The 18,705-nt window shown below is 48.0% G+C and overlaps 1 protein-coding gene across 23 annotated transcripts in view; it reads right to left on the bottom strand.

Annotated features, from left to right (window-relative positions):
* Npas2 (neuronal PAS domain protein 2) overlaps nucleotides 1–18,705 on the bottom strand; it is a 154,012-nt gene that overhangs the window by 19,371 nt on the left and 115,936 nt on the right. For 17 of the 23 annotated variants that reach the window (XM_087203643.1, XM_021258099.2, XM_021258102.2 and 14 more), the window contains 6 exons: nucleotides 18,001–18,114; nucleotides 6,958–7,076; nucleotides 6,236–6,318; nucleotides 5,419–5,525; nucleotides 3,137–3,284; nucleotides 1,159–1,267 (listed from right to left, as the gene is read on the bottom strand). In XM_087203643.1, coding sequence (XP_087059769.1) covers nucleotides 1,159–1,267; nucleotides 3,137–3,284; nucleotides 5,419–5,525; nucleotides 6,236–6,318; nucleotides 6,958–7,076; nucleotides 18,001–18,114 — 680 coding nt within the window. The remainder of the gene's footprint in view (nucleotides 1–1,158; nucleotides 1,268–3,136; nucleotides 3,285–5,418; nucleotides 5,526–6,235; nucleotides 6,319–6,957; nucleotides 7,077–18,000; nucleotides 18,115–18,705) is intronic. The other 6 variants (XM_087203661.1, XM_087203656.1, XM_087203673.1 and 3 more) reach the window with 1 other exon arrangement.

Below are 18,705 nucleotides of genomic sequence, written 5' to 3'. Positions count from 1 at the left end.
TGAGCTGTGTGTCCTCCCACCCCCAGGACATGACAGTGAGCACAGAGAAACTCTCACAGCCCTTGATGTGACCACATATCACATCCAAGTGTTGGAATTGCATTTTACAAACATGTCAATCAGTCACAGATTTGAAGTTAAAAAGAAAATGAACTGGCCCATCCCCACAGGCAGTGTGAGAAGCATCGTCCCAGTGCTTTTACTTTCAAAGGGGTTTCTACCCCGGCATGCAGGATTGCATGTGTGTGCTGGTCCATGAGCATGTGTTTGTGAGATGTCCTGTGGGGCTGGGATTCCCAGGGGACCGGGTGATGAATTGTGGGCTGGACAATGCACCTGTTAGACCCATGCCCTGGCCTGATGCGCAGTGGGTCTGATACCTACTATTAATGGCTCAGTTCCATTGCCTGATTCAACACCGGGCGGATTCTATCCAGAGCCCAGTAATAATCCCATCCATCAACAGCAGCAGGTGAGCCGCATCTGGTGCCGGTGACAGTCACACAAGATAAACCATCATGCAGCTGGAAGCCCACCAGGCTCAGCACACAATGATGCCCTCTCATTTTGGTCTTTATTTTTCTTTTTTGAGGTACTGGGATTGAACCCAGGGTCTTTGCACTGAACTACATCTCCAGTTCTTTTAGATTTTTTTTTTTAAGATGAGATCTTGCAAAGTCACTAAGTTGCTCAGGCTGGGTTGGAACTTGTGATCTTCCTGCCTCAGCTTCCTAGAGTGCTGAATAATGGGTCTGCACCACCATGCCTGATTTACAGAGATTTTTTTCTATTTAGGTAGAGTACAGAATTTGAAGTGGTCTCAGAGCCTTAACCCTGATCTATATCCCTAGTCCTTTTTTTTTTCCTTTTGGTGGTACTGGGGATTGAACCCAGGGCCTCCCTCATATTAAGGAAGCATTCTACCACTGTGCTACACCTCCAACCCCATCTCCAGCCCCATCCTCAGTCCTTTTTAATTTTGTTTTTAGTTTGAGACAAGGTCTTGCTAAGTCTCCCTAGGCTGGGCTCCAACTCCCGATCCTCCTGCCTCAGCCTCCCAGAGTGCTGGGATTACAGGCGTGTGCTTTTTATGAGAACAACTCATGCCAGTCTGCCTAGCTGATCTTCGCTGTCCCCACTGAACAGGGATGTGCTTACCTTCAGCACTGAGGGGTGCAAAACCTCAGGGGGCGGGTCTTCCAAAGCCAGCTCCTGTCTCCTTTCCACACGGACATCGGCATAACTGCTCAGGACACCAGAGAGCACACTGCAGGGTGACACAGCGGGGCCCTCCCTGCGCCACCCTCTCCCAGGACTGAGGAGCCCAGCTGCAGCCCTGTCCAAAGGGGGCCTTTCCTTCTGGCCTGATTTCCACCTCGGATTCTCACATGACACTCCGAATAGCCCCATTTCCAGGATGTTTTCATTCTCTCTCCTTTACTGTTTTAGCCCTGCTCCACCCGAAATCTTCCAGCATAATTGTCTTTAGAAACACATTTTCTGGGTTGGGGATTTAGCTCAGGTGGTGCCTCGCCTGCCTGGCAAGTGCAAGGTCCTGAGTTGGATCCCCTCTACTAAAAATATAAATAAATAGAAGAAATGCATTTTCCTCCAAGGCACAGGCTTCGGCATTTACATAAGTAGAAGCCGTTCCTGACACCTGTTCATTCTGGACACAAAACTCCTCAAGTGATTACACGTCACATTTCTCCAAAAGTTTCTCTCAAACAAACCTAGAACTCACCAGACCCGGGGAACTACTCCATGATACCCTGAGGGATCTGATGAGGCACTGTGATGCATGGCCTTCACCACCAAGCCGAGGGGTGAGGTAGGGCCAGAGAGTGACAAAGGCTCAGGGCCACAAGGACGCTGTCACCTCATCTACTTGCTCGGCTCCCTCCCCACATCTCTAGAGTTGCACTGAAGGCCAGAGGGGAGAGAGTCCTGAGGAGGCCAGCCTTTCCTGGGGCCTCTGGCAAATACCCAGGCCAAGTGCTGTGGGCAGCATGAGTCATAAGCCACTGGGCATTGAGGTCCCCAGCGCCCACTGGGAACTAAAGAGTGCTCTCTGGGCCTGAGCACAAAACGTGGGTACTGAGAGGCACAGGTGTTCAAGTCCCTTCTTAGAACGGCATAGTGTCTGCCTGTAATCCATGCATTTCCTCCTGGATACTGGAAATCATTTCCGGGTGATTTGCAATCCCAAATAGAATGTAGATGCTACATACACAGCTGGTATTCTGTATTGTTCAGGGAACAGCAATTAAAAAAAAAATCCTACGTGTTCAATGCACAAATGCAACTTTTAAAAATATTTCCAATCCATGGCTGGTTGAATCCATGGATGCGAAAACACAGAGGGCTGGCTGCCTATGACCTACGTCCTTCTAGCCTTTCTTTCTTTGTTTTCCTCAAAGGCTCGTTTTGTTTTTTTTTGTACCGGGGATCGAACTCAGGACCTCGAGCTTGAGAGGCAGGTGAGGTGCCACTGAACTAAATCCCCAGCCCTCAAAGGCTCTTTTTGAAACCAGCTTCAAGCTACTTTATGATCATAACATCTCTGTCATGGGTTGGAGGGGAGAACGACTTTCCTCCTTCACCTCTGGGACTTGGGCCCCACACAGGATGGGATGAGGATGTGCTAGGTGTGTGGCCTCTCTTCCCAGCCCTGCTCGGCCACTAGGGACCACAGGGACCCTGTCCCACAGGCAGCCTGGCTGTCCTCTCAACACTGCCTCCTCAGTGGCCAGCAGAGGTTTTAAAGCATGAGAAATAAAGGGAGTGTGTGTTTGAGTTATTTAGAGGCAGTGTTTTAATTTTCTTCTCAAAACAGTGACAGGGAAGGCTGGGGGAGGGAGACAAGGGAAAAATATGTAAGTAGGTCAGGGAAGCAGGAACTTACTAAGTAATATCCTGGCAGCTTAAAAGAGTTCATGAGGCCTTCAAAGGGGCCTGATTGAAAACTCAAAAGAAACCTTTGCTCTGGTTGAACAGGGCTTCGAGTGTAGCTGGGTGGGAGCCGGGCTCTGGGGCTTGGCTGGGGCTTGGTCTCAGACACAGGGCCTCCTGAAGTGGTTGATGACCCCACCATGGGGACCTCCGAAGCCTTCTCAGGACCCATCCCGAGCAGTACCTGACGACCGAGTGGGTGCACACGATGAATTCGGGCTTGGAGTTCCACTGGTGGTAGGTGATGTAGTAGTGAGTCTGCAGCCAGATCCACTGCTGCCCTTTGGTTAGAAACCGGTAGCAACATGACTTCCCTTTGCCAAACTGCATCACTGTGGGCAGGGACATAGATTCTGCATGTGATGCATGTTCATGTAAAACCGATCTTTCCCTCAGCAGTTATGGCTGAAATCCATGTTGGAAGAGACAATACCCAGCATTGCTATCTCCCTGGTTGCATGCTGTGTTAAGTGACTAGCAGGGTAATGGTGAACACTAATGCTTCTTTTCTTGTGGCACTGGGGATTAAACTCAGAACCTTGCATGTGCCAGGTAAGCACACTCCCCTAAGCCATACCTCCAGCCAAACTAATGAATTAAAAGACAAAAGAATAATCCATATAATTTTTCAAATGCTCAGAAGCTCAAAGAGATCTTCAAACAAGGGCAGATGTGGGCAGATGTTCAAGCTGGAAGTTCAATTACAGAGGCCCTGGTTTTCTTAGGGTTCCTTCTCCTGCTGCAGGTGGGTGGAGGTGTCCTTGGAGCTGCAGGAGTTCAGAGAGGTGGGAGAATCCAGACACCAGGAGAAGTGGACCCGAAAGAGACCCAAGAGCTGGACAGATCTGGCTGCCAGTCAGCAGTCTGACTCAGTCTACACAGATGCAGAATAAAGAGGGTCTGGTTCAGAAGCTTCCACCCCCTGGTCTCTCCTGAGGCTGCCCAACTGCCTGCAGGCCCCAGGGTTGTATGTTCAGGTGGCTTCTCTGATTTTTACACTCTGAGTGCAATCCTTTGGTCTGAGTGGCTTTGTTCTGTTAAAGGAGTCAGATGCCGTGACAGGTTTAAAGCAGTTATGCTTTTCAAATATGAATGTGCACAAATCACTCAGGTATCTTGTGCAAGTGGATATTCTGACTCTAGGCCTGGTAGAAGGACCCTGACCTACAAGTCTAGCAGAGCCCCTGATGTCCATGCAGCTGGTCCCCACACCACACTTTGGAAGAGAAAAAGCTTAAGGTTTCAAAGATAAGCCTTAATTTTTTTTTTTTGTTTTTTTTTTTGAGACATGGTCTCACTATGTAGTCCTGGCTGGTCTTGAATTCATTACGTAGCCCAGGCTACATAATGAACTCGTGGTGATCCTCCTGCCTCAGCATGAGTGCTGGGATTACAGGTGTATGCCACCAGTGAGCCTTAAATTTTGACAGCTGAGCCAACTGGATCTCTAGCCTGTACTTCCATCTGCAGACCAGCAGACTGGAAAGTCCTAATGGGCCTTGAGAACAAGGCATCTACCAGGATCCAGGGTTTGAGGTTCATTCATGGGCTGGGACCCAGAGGCCAATGCTACCATACATGTTCCTGCTCAGAGCTCAGAGCTAAGAGCTGGCGCTGAAAATACAGCTTTTTGGTTAATTATTTTTTTTTAACACAAGGTCTGGCTATGTAGTTCAGGCTGTCCTTGAACTCTAGATGATCCTCCTGCCTCAGCTCCCTGAGTGCTGAGATTACAGGCATGCACAACCACGCCCAGCCTTGAGTGGTTAATTCTTGACTCCCCTTTCGAGTAAGAGCTGGAGAAATGTGTCATTCTTGCTCCCCCACATCCTGAGCCCTAAGCCCACGTGTCTGCCAGTGTGTCCTGCTTTCTGTGACAGAGGCTTTCCACCAGCCATTCTCCTGAGCCCCCATCCTGCACACCTACAAAGCCACCTGTTTCTGGATTTCCCAGCAGAGGTTGCTGCAGCTTTATCTGCAGGGCCTAATGCAAAGGAGAACCCTTAGCTGGGCAACTCAGGCTACTGAAGCCACTCGAGTGAGGAGTGTGGTATCCAAAGACAAAGAAGCCCAGCATCTGGACTGTGCTTGGGGACCTCTACCCATCTACTAGCTAAAGAGAGGGCATGCAAATTCAGCATTTTGTCATTTAAAATGTCTCATATGGCTTTAAAAATTATTCCTGGCATCACCATAGTTTCTCAATAAGATTAAGGAATGGCTACGTGGATGACACTAAGAAGGGGCTGGGGACTGGGCAAAGTCAATTCTAAGTTAAGACAGGACATTAATGCAGGTGCAACCTCTGCCATGTGCCCAGGGCACTGTCCTGCAGAGAAAGCTAAGTGCCCCAGCCCAAGAGGAAGCCAGGTAAGGAGCAGACTTCTACTGGCACTGAGCCTTGCTGCCTAGTCCCTGGGGATCCCTAGGCAGCCCTGGTGCCTGTGCTGAGGGAGCGGTACTCACGGTGCTGGTGGCACCTGGCCAGGAGCTCCAGGTCATCGATGTGGTAGTAGTCGTAGCCCGAGGTGCCCAGCACTTCGAAGGGCAGATATCCTATGATCGGAGGGGCTCTGCAGGAGGACAGAGGGGTCGGTTATCCGAGGAGTCCTGGCAGGGCTCACCACACTGGCCCAGATGTTCGTGTACAGGGGATGGCTGCACGGTGTGTGACACACATGGGGCCTCATCTCTGAAGAACCAGGGGAAGAAAACATGTCTCAATGATCAGCCTCCAAGAGACCATATTTTCCAAAGGGCTCCACTTAGTGTGGCATTTAGACACTCCATTCGCTTGGCCCGAGTAATAAGCAAACTTATTTCTGTCGAATAATTAAGAACAGCTATCCACTGGGCCAGCCCCTGGGCAAGTGCAATGAACAGTTAAAGAGTCAGGAGGGGAGATCTGCAGCTCTTAATCTGTGAATAACGTTATAAAGGGAAGAAAAAGATGAGGCTAGAGGATCAAAGGGGGCTGGAAGAAATCAGAGGAGAGATTTCTCTTCCTGTCTCCTTTTGGCTTTCTGGGGATTCGAGGGAGCCCAAGGGAGGATCACCCTAAAGATGCCTCAGGCTATGGTCCTGACCTGAGCACAGAACCTGTGCAGAATAAGGCAGATGCACAGAAGGGAAACCATCTCCCTTGGCTGGGGACAACGGCTCCTATGGCCAGGGCATCCTTCTTTGTCCCAGGGCCAGGCTGGACTCTCCTCCCAGGGACAGCCTGGCTCACATAAACAGCATTTGAAAAGGACCCAACCTAAATGTTTTTCTTTTCACAAACCTGTGATCCAGAAATAAAAATTTCCATTCCAAGCTATGCCTTGAAGTGAATTCCTCTAAAGGTTCGTCAACGATGCACATTTCCTATATTGGAAGGGGAAAAATATAATGTCGCTTGGGATGCCAGATGCTCACCCCAGGTTAGTACAAAAGGAAGGGAATGCTTGATAGGGAACAGAAGCTAGAATCGTTCCAGCCAGTCTCCCAGTCATGTGGGACTGAAACTCATCATCTGTGGCTAATTTCGGTATTAGCTGATACTAAATTTATTTCCCAAGTTGGGGGAAGATACCTAGGAGCCAGAATGTCACACCCCTCCCTTCCCATTTTCTGGAAGTGTGGCACACAGAGGAAACAGCTTTTCATCTCAATGTGATCACTCATTTAACTCTATCCACATTCATGCCAGAGATGACAGCAATCGGAGATGAGGGAAGCTGCAAAATACTGTTCTTTGGCATTCAGTGCTCACCCACACTGGCTGAGCAGTGTCAGGGCCGGTGTAAGAGGTGGGGAGATGTACAGTCCACCGGGATTTCTGCCTTCAAACAAAATAACTTACAGGAAACCCAGGTACGGGACAGGGCAGGTGTGGCCAGTGCAGAAACCGATATTTTAGATTTTATAGGCAACATTGCCATAATTTAATTTTCTCCCATTCTCCCATGAATGAAACAGAACCAAATGTGACTCCAGGCAACCACTCCTCTGCAGGGGACGCACCTTTAAGAACTGTGGTGTCGCCAGCCGGACAGTGGCGATGAAGCAGACCTCCTCTCCTAGTGGCACCCGGCAAGGTCTTGAAAGGGCGTTGTTAAAGCTGTTACAGGAGGGGCTAGGCACTGGGGTGGAGGACACACAGGTTAGACCGGGCTGGTGACAGCAGTGGCCAGCCCCTCCCCTTACAGTGATAAACCAGGCACTGCATCCAGGCCTCATGTACACTGTGTGCTCAAAATATGTGGCACATGTTTAGATTTTTTAAAATATTTATTATAGTAAAAGGCACATGGCTATGCATCCCCCTCATAATACTCTCCCTTGCTTTAAAACACTTATCTCATTGTTCTTGCCACTTTCTGAGGCAGTTCTGGAAGTCCTCTTTCCTGTGTGTCTTTACAAGGTGTGATGAAAAATGCAGGGAACCCTGCTGAGTGCCATCCAGAAAGGCAGCTTGTAAAAACATGATGCTGTGTCCTCACCTACATTATTCACTGGATCTGGCACCAGGTGACTTCAGGCTCTTCCCCAAAGACAAATGACCATGAAAGGTCAATGTTTTGAATCCATTTAGGATATCAAGGCAGCCATGAGAGCACAGTTAAAGATACTCATGAAAGAGGACTTCCAGAACTGCTTCAGAAAGCAGCAAGAACAATGAAATCAGCATGTGTGAATTGAGGGGGAATATTCTGAAGAGGATTAATGGTAATGTAAACATTTTTTAAGAATGCAACATTTATTGCATTTTTAATCCCGTTTTGTATATTGACTCATTTCATTCTTACAACAACCAGACAAGGTAGGTACTCCTATTATCCCCATTGCACAGATGGAGAAACAGAGACACAAAGTGGTGAAATCACTTGCACAAGGCCCAGTAGCTTGCAAGAGGCAGAGCAGGGAGTCAAGTTCATGCTGGTAATCACTGCACCGCACTGCCTCTCCCTCTAGCAGCCCTCACTTCCTGAGTAGGGAGGAGTATTCTGCAGGATGAGTGAGCAGCCCCATTTTGCAGGAAGGACCTGAACACTCACCTGGGCTGCTGCTCTAAGGCTGATCCCTACAGTCAGATGGTGTTTGGGATGCAAAGCGTCCTGGGAATGAAGTCTTGGCACCAACCCCCCGACCCCCTGGTTCTGGCTTGGCACACCCGGGGATCTGAGGCTTCTGCCCTGAAACTTGGTCTCTAGAGACTAGGTTGACCAGGGGCTGGGCCAAAGAGAAGGTGGCCTCAGGATTCAGGGTGCTGCAGCTTGGATATAAACCATCCTTGCTGGGTGTGGTGGTGCACACCTGTAATCCCAGTACTTGGGAGGCTGAGGCAGGAGGATCGCTGTGAGTTGGAGGCCAGCCTGGGCTAGCAAGACCCTGTCTCAAAAGCAAACAAAACAAAACAAACAAACAACAACAAAAATAACGTCCCCAAGGCCTGTATGCTGAAGGCTTAGTTTCTGGCTTGGCATTATAGGGAGGTGTTGGAAACTTCAAGTACTGGATTAGGAAGGAGGTTTAAAATCACTGGGGCCATGCCTTGCTGCACTCTTGGTCTCTCCTGCTCTCTCTTCTACCTCCAGCCATGAGGGGAACAACTGTGCTCTCCCATGCACTCTCTGCCACAGGGCGTGGCCTTAAAGCACCCAGGGCCATGGACCATGGATGGAAGCCACTGTGAGCCAAAATAAACTTTTACCTTTTTAAGTTGGTTGTCACAGGTATTTTGTTACAGTGATGGGAACCTGGCTAACACCTAAGGGTACCTGGTGTCCACACATCACATAGGAGACCAGATCTGTGCCCACAACTTCCTATTTTTCTTCACAAGTCTGGGAAGGCTTGATGGTCCTCATGTGAGATATGAAGAAACTGAGGCCCAGAGAAGGTCTGGCAACTAACTAGGGTCACTCAGAGTGGAAATAATGGAGCAGGGATACAGTGACTTTGGAGAACTGATTTTCTGTGGGGTCAGAAAACCCTTGTTATATTTAGGTGGAGCTTAGTAGGTGAGAAAAAGAACTGTGGCAAATATGAGAAAAGCCGCCTTTGCACCGGCAAGGAATTCTCCAACCTGACTCTACCCGTGCCCCCGGGACCTCTGCCCTGGCTGCCTGTGTCCACCCAGCCAGACTGCGAAGAAACCCAGAGCCAAGGCCTAGGAATAGCATTTTCCCACCCTCTGCAGGCTGCCAACCTGTGGACAGGGTTGGGACCTCCAGAGTGGAGTCTGCACCGCCTCTTTCTAAAATGTGGCTGATTACACTTGGCCCTTCATTTCCAAGGGTTCTGAGTCTGCAGGTGGAAATATCTGAAAAAAAGAACCTACTGAATCTGACATTTTTTTTTCTCATTATTCCCTAAACAACACAGTATAACAACTATTTACATAGCACTTGCACTGTTACAAGTAATCTAGAGGCGATTTAAGGTAGATGGGAGGTTCTGTGAAAGTATTATGTCATTTATGGAAGGGACCTGATCAACTGGTACTCAGGTATCTCCAGGGGCTTTGGGACACGTTCCTCCCTGGATTGTGTAACCTGGGTACTCTCAGCTTGCAGACTTAAATGCAATTATGTTTTCCAATCTGGAGCATCAGAAAACTAAATGCATTATAAAATTAAATCTGCAAGAGTGTCTGTGTATATTTGCTTTCTGATCTTTTTTGTTTTATATATAGGTCCCAATAGGATTTCAGAATGTGGTCTTCCCCCTGTTGTGGTTATCAGACCACACAATACGAATAAATGTTCCCACACATGAACATAAAGTGGTTAAAAAAAATAGTAGTCTCTAGATAGTTTACATCTGTCATAAGTAGGCTTAGACTGTTGTGGATTAATTTGTAGGGTGAGCTAAGACATTTATCAAGGGGAAGGAAAACAATTCCACATAAGGGAAAGGTCTGCAGATGTGAACATCTGTGTCATAAAAAAAGCCATTTAAAAATTTATCAGATGTGAATGCTGTCTGCTTAAATCTAAGAGACACTACCAAGCCAGATAATGATCTAATAAAAGTCTCCCGACAATTCTGGAATACCAAGATCTTCCAAGTAAACTTCTGAAGACTTTGCAGGACTTTAAGAGAAAGCCTTAAACGGTCTCTGCACCCTGCTGGAGCAATTCTCTGGCCACCACTTTCAGGTATTCTGTCCCTACGGGGCTTCCTCCTGATTTGTAGAGCAGGAAAAAGATGGTGAAGTGGGAACACCTGCACAAGGCTCCCTCCCTCTTGTTCCTTCTCGAGGGGCTCGGAGATACAGACCATGGTCACTAAGTGGATATTTTCCACAGCATACTCTCAGCCTGGCTGCCTCCCAATATCATTTTATCTGTTGCTTTAGAACTTCAAAGGCTTTGAAGAGGAAGGGAAGTTTCATTATTGCTCCAAGACTGCACTTGATCAGCTAGATGTTTCACAGATGGGCCTACAACTGAGCAACTTCTCTTCCAGTGAGCTTTTTCCACCAAAAAACTCAAACATCTGAGGGCCTGGCTGGGGTGACACAGTAAACCAAGGGGGAATGTTTTAGCTGAGGCCAAGGGGAAAAGCCTGGGAGAAGCAAGGAGAGGAAGCCGTGCTAAGCATCTGGCCAGCTGCTTCTGAAACAAATTTAACTCACAACATAAGCATCGGGGCTTGTTCCTGAGTCAACCATACCGGAGCAGCCTGCTCTCTGGGACTTCACTGTCCTATTTAGCACTTGGAATAACTCTGCCATGTTGTAATCCCAAGGTAGTTTAAAGCCAGTAATTAAGGATTCAATCAGTAGTTTCAGTTTAAATAACAGAAAAATGTACATATGTAATTGTCCTTGGCCTCTCCGAAGGATTGGCCACTAAATGCAGGTGCAGATGGTTAGCTCCCTCTGACCACTCCTGATCCTCAGGAAAGGGATTCTTGCTGGCCACATTTTCCCCATGGAGTCTTCTTACTCAAAGTTGATCTCACTCTTGCTAAAAGCTAAAGAGATCACCTTCCCCTTGATGGGTGTGACTGCGTGAGGTGCTCTGTCTCCAGTGCTGAGCAGCTGGTCTGCACATAGCAGGTACTCGACCTGCACCTGTTGGGTGACTCTCAGGAGAGGACCTTCCGTCTTGCATCCAAGCCATGGCATGAGACTCAGCTCAAAAAGACACTTCTGATCCTCGGGCTTGGCACCCCAAAACAGCCAGTTCTCTTGCTTGGCATGAACCAGTCCTGCTGTAGACCATGGTTCCCAGGTCCCTGGTACTGTTGCCTCACTGCCCTACGGATGCCCAAACCCTGGTCAGGAGGATGCCGGGGCAGGGCATCTGTGAGACCCGCACCCTGCAAACCCCACTCTGCTATGGAAATAGTTCCAGTGCCTGTTGTGGGCTCCCATGTGGACAGGGGCAGAGTCTTAGTTACTTTTCTCATTGCTGAGACAAAATACCCAGCACCCAGAGTTAAAGGAGGAATGGTTTATTTCAGCTCACAGTCTGTAGAGGGTTCAGCCCATAGTCAGCTGGCTCCAAGGCAGGGCAGCATTCCAGAGGAGAAACAGTCCAGGCAAGGCAGGCAGAAGGCAGCAAGCAGCAAGCAGCAGAAGCAGCAGCAGCAGAAGCAGTAAGCCTGCCTTCTTTCTGTCCCTTTACATTCCATCCAGGCTATAAGCCTATTGATTGGTGCCACCCACGCCCAGGGTGGGACTTTCATTATCCACACCCTTAATCCCAGCATCACACCCTTAATCCATATTCACACACCATAATCCTCTCTACCTGTGAGTGCATGAGGCTTTAGGGGAACATCGAGAGATATAAGCTGTAACAGGCAGTTTGGGGTCTTCATATTAAAAGGTCCCACAGATTTTCAAGTCCTGAGCTTTTCATGATGGTCTCTAATTCCAGACACCCTGAAAGAGTTTTCCCTTGGGCTGGTGTCCTTGGGATTCCAAAACTAGGAATCCCAAGGTTCTCTTGAGCCCCAGGATGACTAATGTCCGCTTCACCTGGAAGCACCTGAGAAGCCGGCTTCCTAAATTGTCCCATGACAAAGATGAGCCCCTAGTCAGTCCTGACAGGGATACAAGATGATTGCAGAGGCAGGAAGATCTCCATGGTGAAAGAACTTGTTTCAAAAGGGACAGAAAGAAGGAAGGAGCAGAGACTGTAACAGTGAACATTAGTTAATATCAAAGAACAGAGACACTGAAACAGCGGTATTGAGCCTATTCCACTGCTATGGACTCAATTATCAGACAGTTAGGTGTTCTGGGGCCGGGGATTTAGCTCAGTAGTTCCTCTGCCTGCTCAGAAAGTGCAAGGACCTGAGTTTGATCCTCGGTACCAAAAAAACCCCAAAACAAACAATTAGGTGTTCTGCTCAGAGATGGCCTGCTGATGACAAGTGGTTACAACAGCTACAGGAAAACATACAAATAGTCTCCAAGGAAAGTGAGAGCTTTCTCAGCACTTTCTTTGGAAAAGGGAACAACAAAACTGCTAAGTATCTGGGAAGAGGTGAAATAATCAACGCACAACTTTACTCAGGGAAGAAGGAAGTTCCTAAATCACAACCGTCATAAGCATCATACACACTGGAGCTCGGGTTTTGGAATGTCGAAGGAAAAACGATTTTCTGCACATGCACGGGGCAGGGTTGGGGGTCGCAGGGGGAAAGTTGTCTTCCATTAATGAAGTGTTCATTTCAGCCACTTCCTCATACTTCCTAGCCTGGGGACTGCCCTCCTCACTCAAGGGATGCTTAGCTCTTCTTTCTTTCCTGCCAGTTCAGATTAGCAGAGGGAGGCCATGTGGGAGAGGGTGTGAGCAATAGCAGAAGGCTGCAGGTTTGTACTTTGCTGTATTGAACAAAAAAAATTACTAAAAATTAAAGGGAAACTACATGTCTTACTTAACAATTCTGCTTCCTCCTGGCGATCACTGAGTATTTTTGAGGCAGGGTCTTGCTATGGAGCTCAGGCTAGCCTTTAACTCATTATGTAGCCCAGGGTGGGCTTGAACTCACAGCAATGGATTACAGGCATGCGCTTCTATCCCTGGCTTCAACTACTGAGTGTTTGTAATGGTGCTGAGGATTGTAATGGCATTGCTAATGTATCCACTAGAGGGTTGGTGTGGACAGGGTCGAATTATTTGTATGCCAATAAAGTGCATTCCTAGAGGCCTTCATCCCTGCCTCCCAAGAGGCCGTCTTGTGTGCTTTCATTACAACTATGGGACCGCAGCAGGCAGAAAGACGTGGCTGATATGTGCACGACCAGCACTCATTGATCCCTGTAACAGACCATAGAAGGCTTTGCAGTGTGGTGATACCCTTGGGTGAGAAGTATTCTTTATCCTAATCTGAGCCCTGTACAATCTGATCCAGCAGCACTGACTCCCATGGGGGTGGCTGTGCTGCTGTCTGCAGTGTGGGGGAACACCCTGCCTCCTCCTCTGAGGGGCTGGAGATGGGACACATAGGACTCTCCATCCTCCAACTGTCCAAGTTCAAGTCTCCATTCCCTGTCGGGTGCGCAAGTGCCTCAACTCCTTAACTGAGACATCTCAATTAACTCAGCTCAGGGGAAAAACAAGCCAGGGGAAAAAGAAAAAGAAAAAAAAAACCCCAAGAATCTTAAAGCCATAGAATGAGGCAAGCTACAGAAATCCCTGGGACACACGGAATCAAGTGTCAGGAGCTGAGAGGCCTCCGCTCTGCCAGGCTCGCAAATCTGGTTGTGCGGTTAGAAGCCAGCAGGGAAAATGAGGGCAGGGAAACTTTTATACTCTGGTGTGTGGTTTCTGGAAAGCCCAGAGTGGAATGTTTGCTGAGGGTGACCTATTTGGAACCACACCAGTAGCTTTTGAAATACTACACTCTGGATTTCAGTCGGACACATATTTAGATCCAAGTCCAGGGGAGGAGCGAGGGCACAGAGACAGGAGCTCTGTTCAGGGCTGGAGTTGCTTCTGAGGACCCCTGAGGCCTTTGAGGATCCCCAGGTCTCTGCCCGCAGAGTGGTGGGGTCTGTGCAGCACTTTGGGGTGGGGTTGCAGAAGGCCCATGCACTCCACGGTTCATTAGAAAAGTAAAAAGAGAGCTGGTGTATTTGTCCAGGGCTGGTGTATTTGTCCAAGAGCACCTCTGCACTCTCTCCTTCCCTTCCTCCTCCCCTTTCCTCTCCTTCTTCCTTCCCTTCCTTCTCCTCTTCCTCCTCCCTTTTAAGATATCGGTCACAGGACAAGCATGACTTGAACAAACTTCTTTCTTTGCACTTTGTTCTCTGAGTTGCCTTCTCACTGGGAGGATGGGACATGTGGTCACCAATCCCAGCCTGATGCTCCAGGAGTTCTTCCTGGACTGGCTCACAAACTGTCCTCACCTGAGCATTTAGGAGAGAGACACTTCCAGGCCCACTGCTCAGCATTCAAACCTCCATGTGTGTTAAAACTCTTGGTTAAAAAGGTGAAGTTAAGCCAGGTGAGGTGGCACATGTCTGTAATCTTAATCTCGGCACTCAGGAGGGTGAGGCAGGAGGATCGCCACAAGTTGGCACCCTGCCTGGGGTACACAGTGAGTTCAAGGCCAGTGTGAACTACATGCTGAAGTCCTGGCTCCTTTCTCCTCCCCACTCCTAGACTATTGGGGGCAGATGATGACATGCTAAGCATTACCAAGATGTGTCCTATTGAAGGGGGGGGGATCCTATTTGGGCAACAGTTGCCATGGTCCTGGTGAACCTGGAAACTTTCCATTTCAGAGGGTAATGTCATTAGCAAAGACAAAGGTGCTTCTGTCCCCCTCTCCCCACAACTGCCCACCAGCTCAGCCCACTCTCACTGGTTACCAAGCCTGGGAAATACCTGCAGCTACCTGGGCTAGCAAGTGAGCAGACGGATGGTTATCTCTCTATTCAAGGCACACCCAAAGCTCTCATGGGCTGTCTTACCCTCTCTCTTCCTTGCACAAAAGAATTGTACAAATTAAAGCATGTGTGGTGGCACATATCTGTAATCCCAGCATTCTGTGAAGCAGAGGCAGAAGGATTTCAAGTTTGAGCCCAGTCTGGGCAACTTAGTGAGATTCTGTCTCAAAAAAATTACATAAAGGGCTGGGGATGTAGCTCAGGCCAAGGCCCTGGATTTAATCCCTAGAACCATGTGCACACACAGACAGAACTGCACATATTAATGTGGTCGTATAACATTCAATACATGCACACAGTGTGAACTGTTCGAGTTAGTGTAAGTGTATGTACTGGCTCAGTCATTCATCATGTCTTTGTGGTGAGGATATTCAGCACCTTTTCCTCAGTGTTTTGAAATATGCAGTAACCACCCTTTTCTACTGTCACCCTCCTGAGCAACAGAACACTAGATCTTACTTCTGTCTCACCAAACATCATACCCATTGGACGGTGAGTCCTTCGCTTTTGGATCTGAGGGCCTTATATTGACAATGACATTGACACTGACATAAAGCAATGCATAAAGCATTGCATTTATTTATTGACATAAACCAAAGCATAAAGCTTTGGTTTCTGCAACACTGCATGCTTGGTTTTATATTCTCTACTGATAATGTTGGGTGCTAAGCATTAACGGTTTTTTCTTTTAAAACACACACATAATTTCCACACATTCTTCCAAGCAAACAAACTAGAAGTGAAAATAAAGCCTTGCCAGTTAAAAAGAAGAAAAACCACTCAGGTATTCAAAAAATGAAGCCTGCCTATTTCCTCACAATCCTTAAAGATGTGATAAATGACAGGCGCTTCAAATACTGGCTGACAGGGTCTAGGGGAGAGCTACAGAAATGTAAATGTATGAAGGCTCCACCCACTACTCAACAGCCAATCATGGGCGAGTCTTTGAATTAGGCTGCAGCTGTGCACTGTTGTCATGGGGACATGTGGGGGTGGCATCCCATGATTCCCACAGCCCTTCCCCAGGGTCTGGTTGCTAGACACCTGTGCTCTACCACTGAGCTACCCTGGCTCCACCCTCTTTTTACTCACTCATCTTCTCCTGCAACTCTTTCCACACTCCACCTTCAGGATTTTCATCTTGCAAAACTGAAACTCTACTCATTCAACAACTTCTCCCTCCCCAGCCTCTGGCCACCACCATTTTGTCTCTATGAACTTCACCATAATTGGTACCTCCTCTAAATGGAACTAGCTTATTTTGGTTAACATAAGGTTCTTCAAAGCACTTCCATGCTGCAGCACTTGTCAGAATCTCTTTCCTTTTCAAGGGTGAGTGATACTCCACTGTAAGGACATACCACATTTTATCTCTTCACCCCGGATGGGCACTTGGGTTGGTTCTCCCTTATGGCTACTGCAAATAATAATTCATGGCTTCTTGAATCAGAATCCCAGATTCCTGGGCCACAGCATCTTCAGGACAAGGCCTAAGGATCTGCATTTTAGCCACATTCTAAGATGCACTACCCAAGGTTGGCTTACTGTTGGGTTTTCTATGAGGAGCGGCCCAGGGGCTGCCCTTTCCTTCTTTGTGTGGTCCATTAAATATCTGTCTCCTGAAAGTGGGGCAGGGATTAGACATGGTCTGGCCTTGGCATTGTTTGGCTTTGCCCAGATTTGCTGTCCCCCTTTGGGAAGTGGACTCCAGGCACTCAGGCCTCTGGACCCCTGGGCAGGTGCAGTCTCCTGGTCTGCCAGGGAGCCCACAGTCCAGGCAAAAGACTGGGCACGGGACCTGAATGTCACTCTGGTAGGTGCACACTGTTTGGCACAGGGTTGAAGCTTTTTAAAGGAAGCCTATGCATGTATGCAGATGACACAGGGTCGTTTGAGGGTGAAGGAAAAATCCTGGTGAGTTCAGCCCTGGTACTCTGATCTCAGCACTCTCAGTGGTTCTCGGGTACAGGGAGACTAATTGGCTAGGATAACAGATGCACAGGGGCCCAGAGCTAAACAACAGCAAGGAAAGCAGCGGAATGAGCACCGTCCTTGTTTCCTCTCTGTCTCTCCCACCTGCTCCCCGCCCCGCCCCCCCGCTTTTGTCTTTTTCTTTGGTATTTTTCTTTTCCCCTCTTCTCTCCCCTCCCCATTCCCTGTCAACACTTCCTTCTATTTTCCCCTATCTTTGTTGTCTGATGAAATATTAGCTCTTTCAAAGCTATTTGTTTTGTGTTGAGTCTTGAGGAGCACAGCAAACAAAATGCAGGCTTTCTGTGCTGGGCCCACAATGGGACTGGTTTCTGAACTCCTGGCATCAGTGCTGTCTGTGCCCTGACATGGGTGAGAGGTAAAAAGGAATGCTGAAGTCTGTTTCAGAGTTCATGCCTCTGCAGTCAGAGTTTTGACAACTAGTTGTTGGAGTAATTTCCAAGAATAAGACCCTACTGCCTGCCATCTCCTGCTCGATCACATATCCAGTGCAGCCTGCAGGCTCCTGGTAAAACAGCCCCACTCTGTACATGAGGGCCGCACTAAGCAGGAGATCCACAGCCAGGTCTGTGACAGCACACTGTAGCAGGACAGGAAAGAGGAGATAATGCAGAAAGCAAGGTCATGGGCTGGGGGTGGTGGTGGTGTATGCTTGTGATCCCCACTCAGGAGGCTGAGGCAGGAGGGTCACTGTGAGTTTGAGGCCAGTGTGGGCTACACAGTGAGTTCAAGGACAGTTGGAACTACATAGAGAGATCCTATCTCAAAAAAAGAACCCCCCAAAAAACAAAGCAAAAAAAGCAAGGTTATGATTTCCATATCACTGTGAAGTGTGGCAGTGTGTAGGCTGAGCCTGTTTTTTTATTAGCTGTAAGCTGTTTCTCACAGTACAGTTGTTTCATCAGCTTGAAAATAAACGAATCACATGCAGTTCAGGGGGGCTGTGGGCACCGGCAGAAACAGGTGTGGGAATGTGTTCCTCCTGAGTGGGAGTGCATCGAGGTTCACGAAAACACATTTGGGAGCAGGAAAATCCAAGTGCAAATATGAAAAGCACACATTCTCCCTCCTCCTCTTCCCCTGCGATTCTTGGGTCCCCAAGTACACGTTTGCATGATAAAAGGCACTGTCTCAATTATAGAACAATTAAAGCTTACCATTGTTGTAAGAGCGAAAATTTCCTACAAATTTTATGTATTCATAAGTTGGAAATTCCTTTGGGTTCAAGCTGCCTCTGAGAAGATGGCAATAAAACTCTAAATCGTTGTCAGCTGGGCCGTTAAAGGAAGAAGGGGAGAGAAAGGAAGATGAACATTACCCAGATTGTAGACTAAACAAGTCTCTCCCTGCAGACCCTGGCGGGACTGAGCCCAGGCCTGGCCCACATATTTCTCTCATTATGACTGACTTCCGAACTTGGCTTCTAACCTTTGGAGCATGGTTTTTTTTTTTCCATAACTCATTCATATTCTGCATTCTATACTTGGACCCAATTAGTCTTAATTTGCTCACAGATGTCTGCGGTGGGTTATGTCAGCATTGATTAGTTCCAGTTGTTTCATACGGTATATTAAAATAAAGCTGCTCATATAGAGCCACTCTCTTTAATTTAATCTTTTTGCTTTTCTTTGAAGTCAAATCAGATGCACAACAGGGCAAATTATTCATGGAAAACAGACTGAGGCCTGAAAAAAGCCAAGCATCCTTGCTACTGCATGCAGCTCTATATGCTTCATTAAGTGACACAGTTCACCACCACCACCATGGCTGCCTTCTAGCCAGGCTGCCAAATATTTTGTTAGAAACTTTAAGGGTCCATAGAAATGCAAATGAAAATAAATAACCAGAAGACAGCCTCAGGA

This window comes from Heterocephalus glaber, unplaced genomic scaffold (assembly GCF_053883595.1).
Source record: "Heterocephalus glaber isolate CG9 unplaced genomic scaffold, H.glaber_assembly_v1.0 deba00000470, whole genome shotgun sequence".
Lineage (NCBI taxonomy): Eukaryota > Metazoa > Chordata > Mammalia > Rodentia > Bathyergidae > Heterocephalus > Heterocephalus glaber.
Note: the sequence above shows the minus strand (reverse complement) of the source record. Positions and strands in the feature narration are given on the sequence as shown.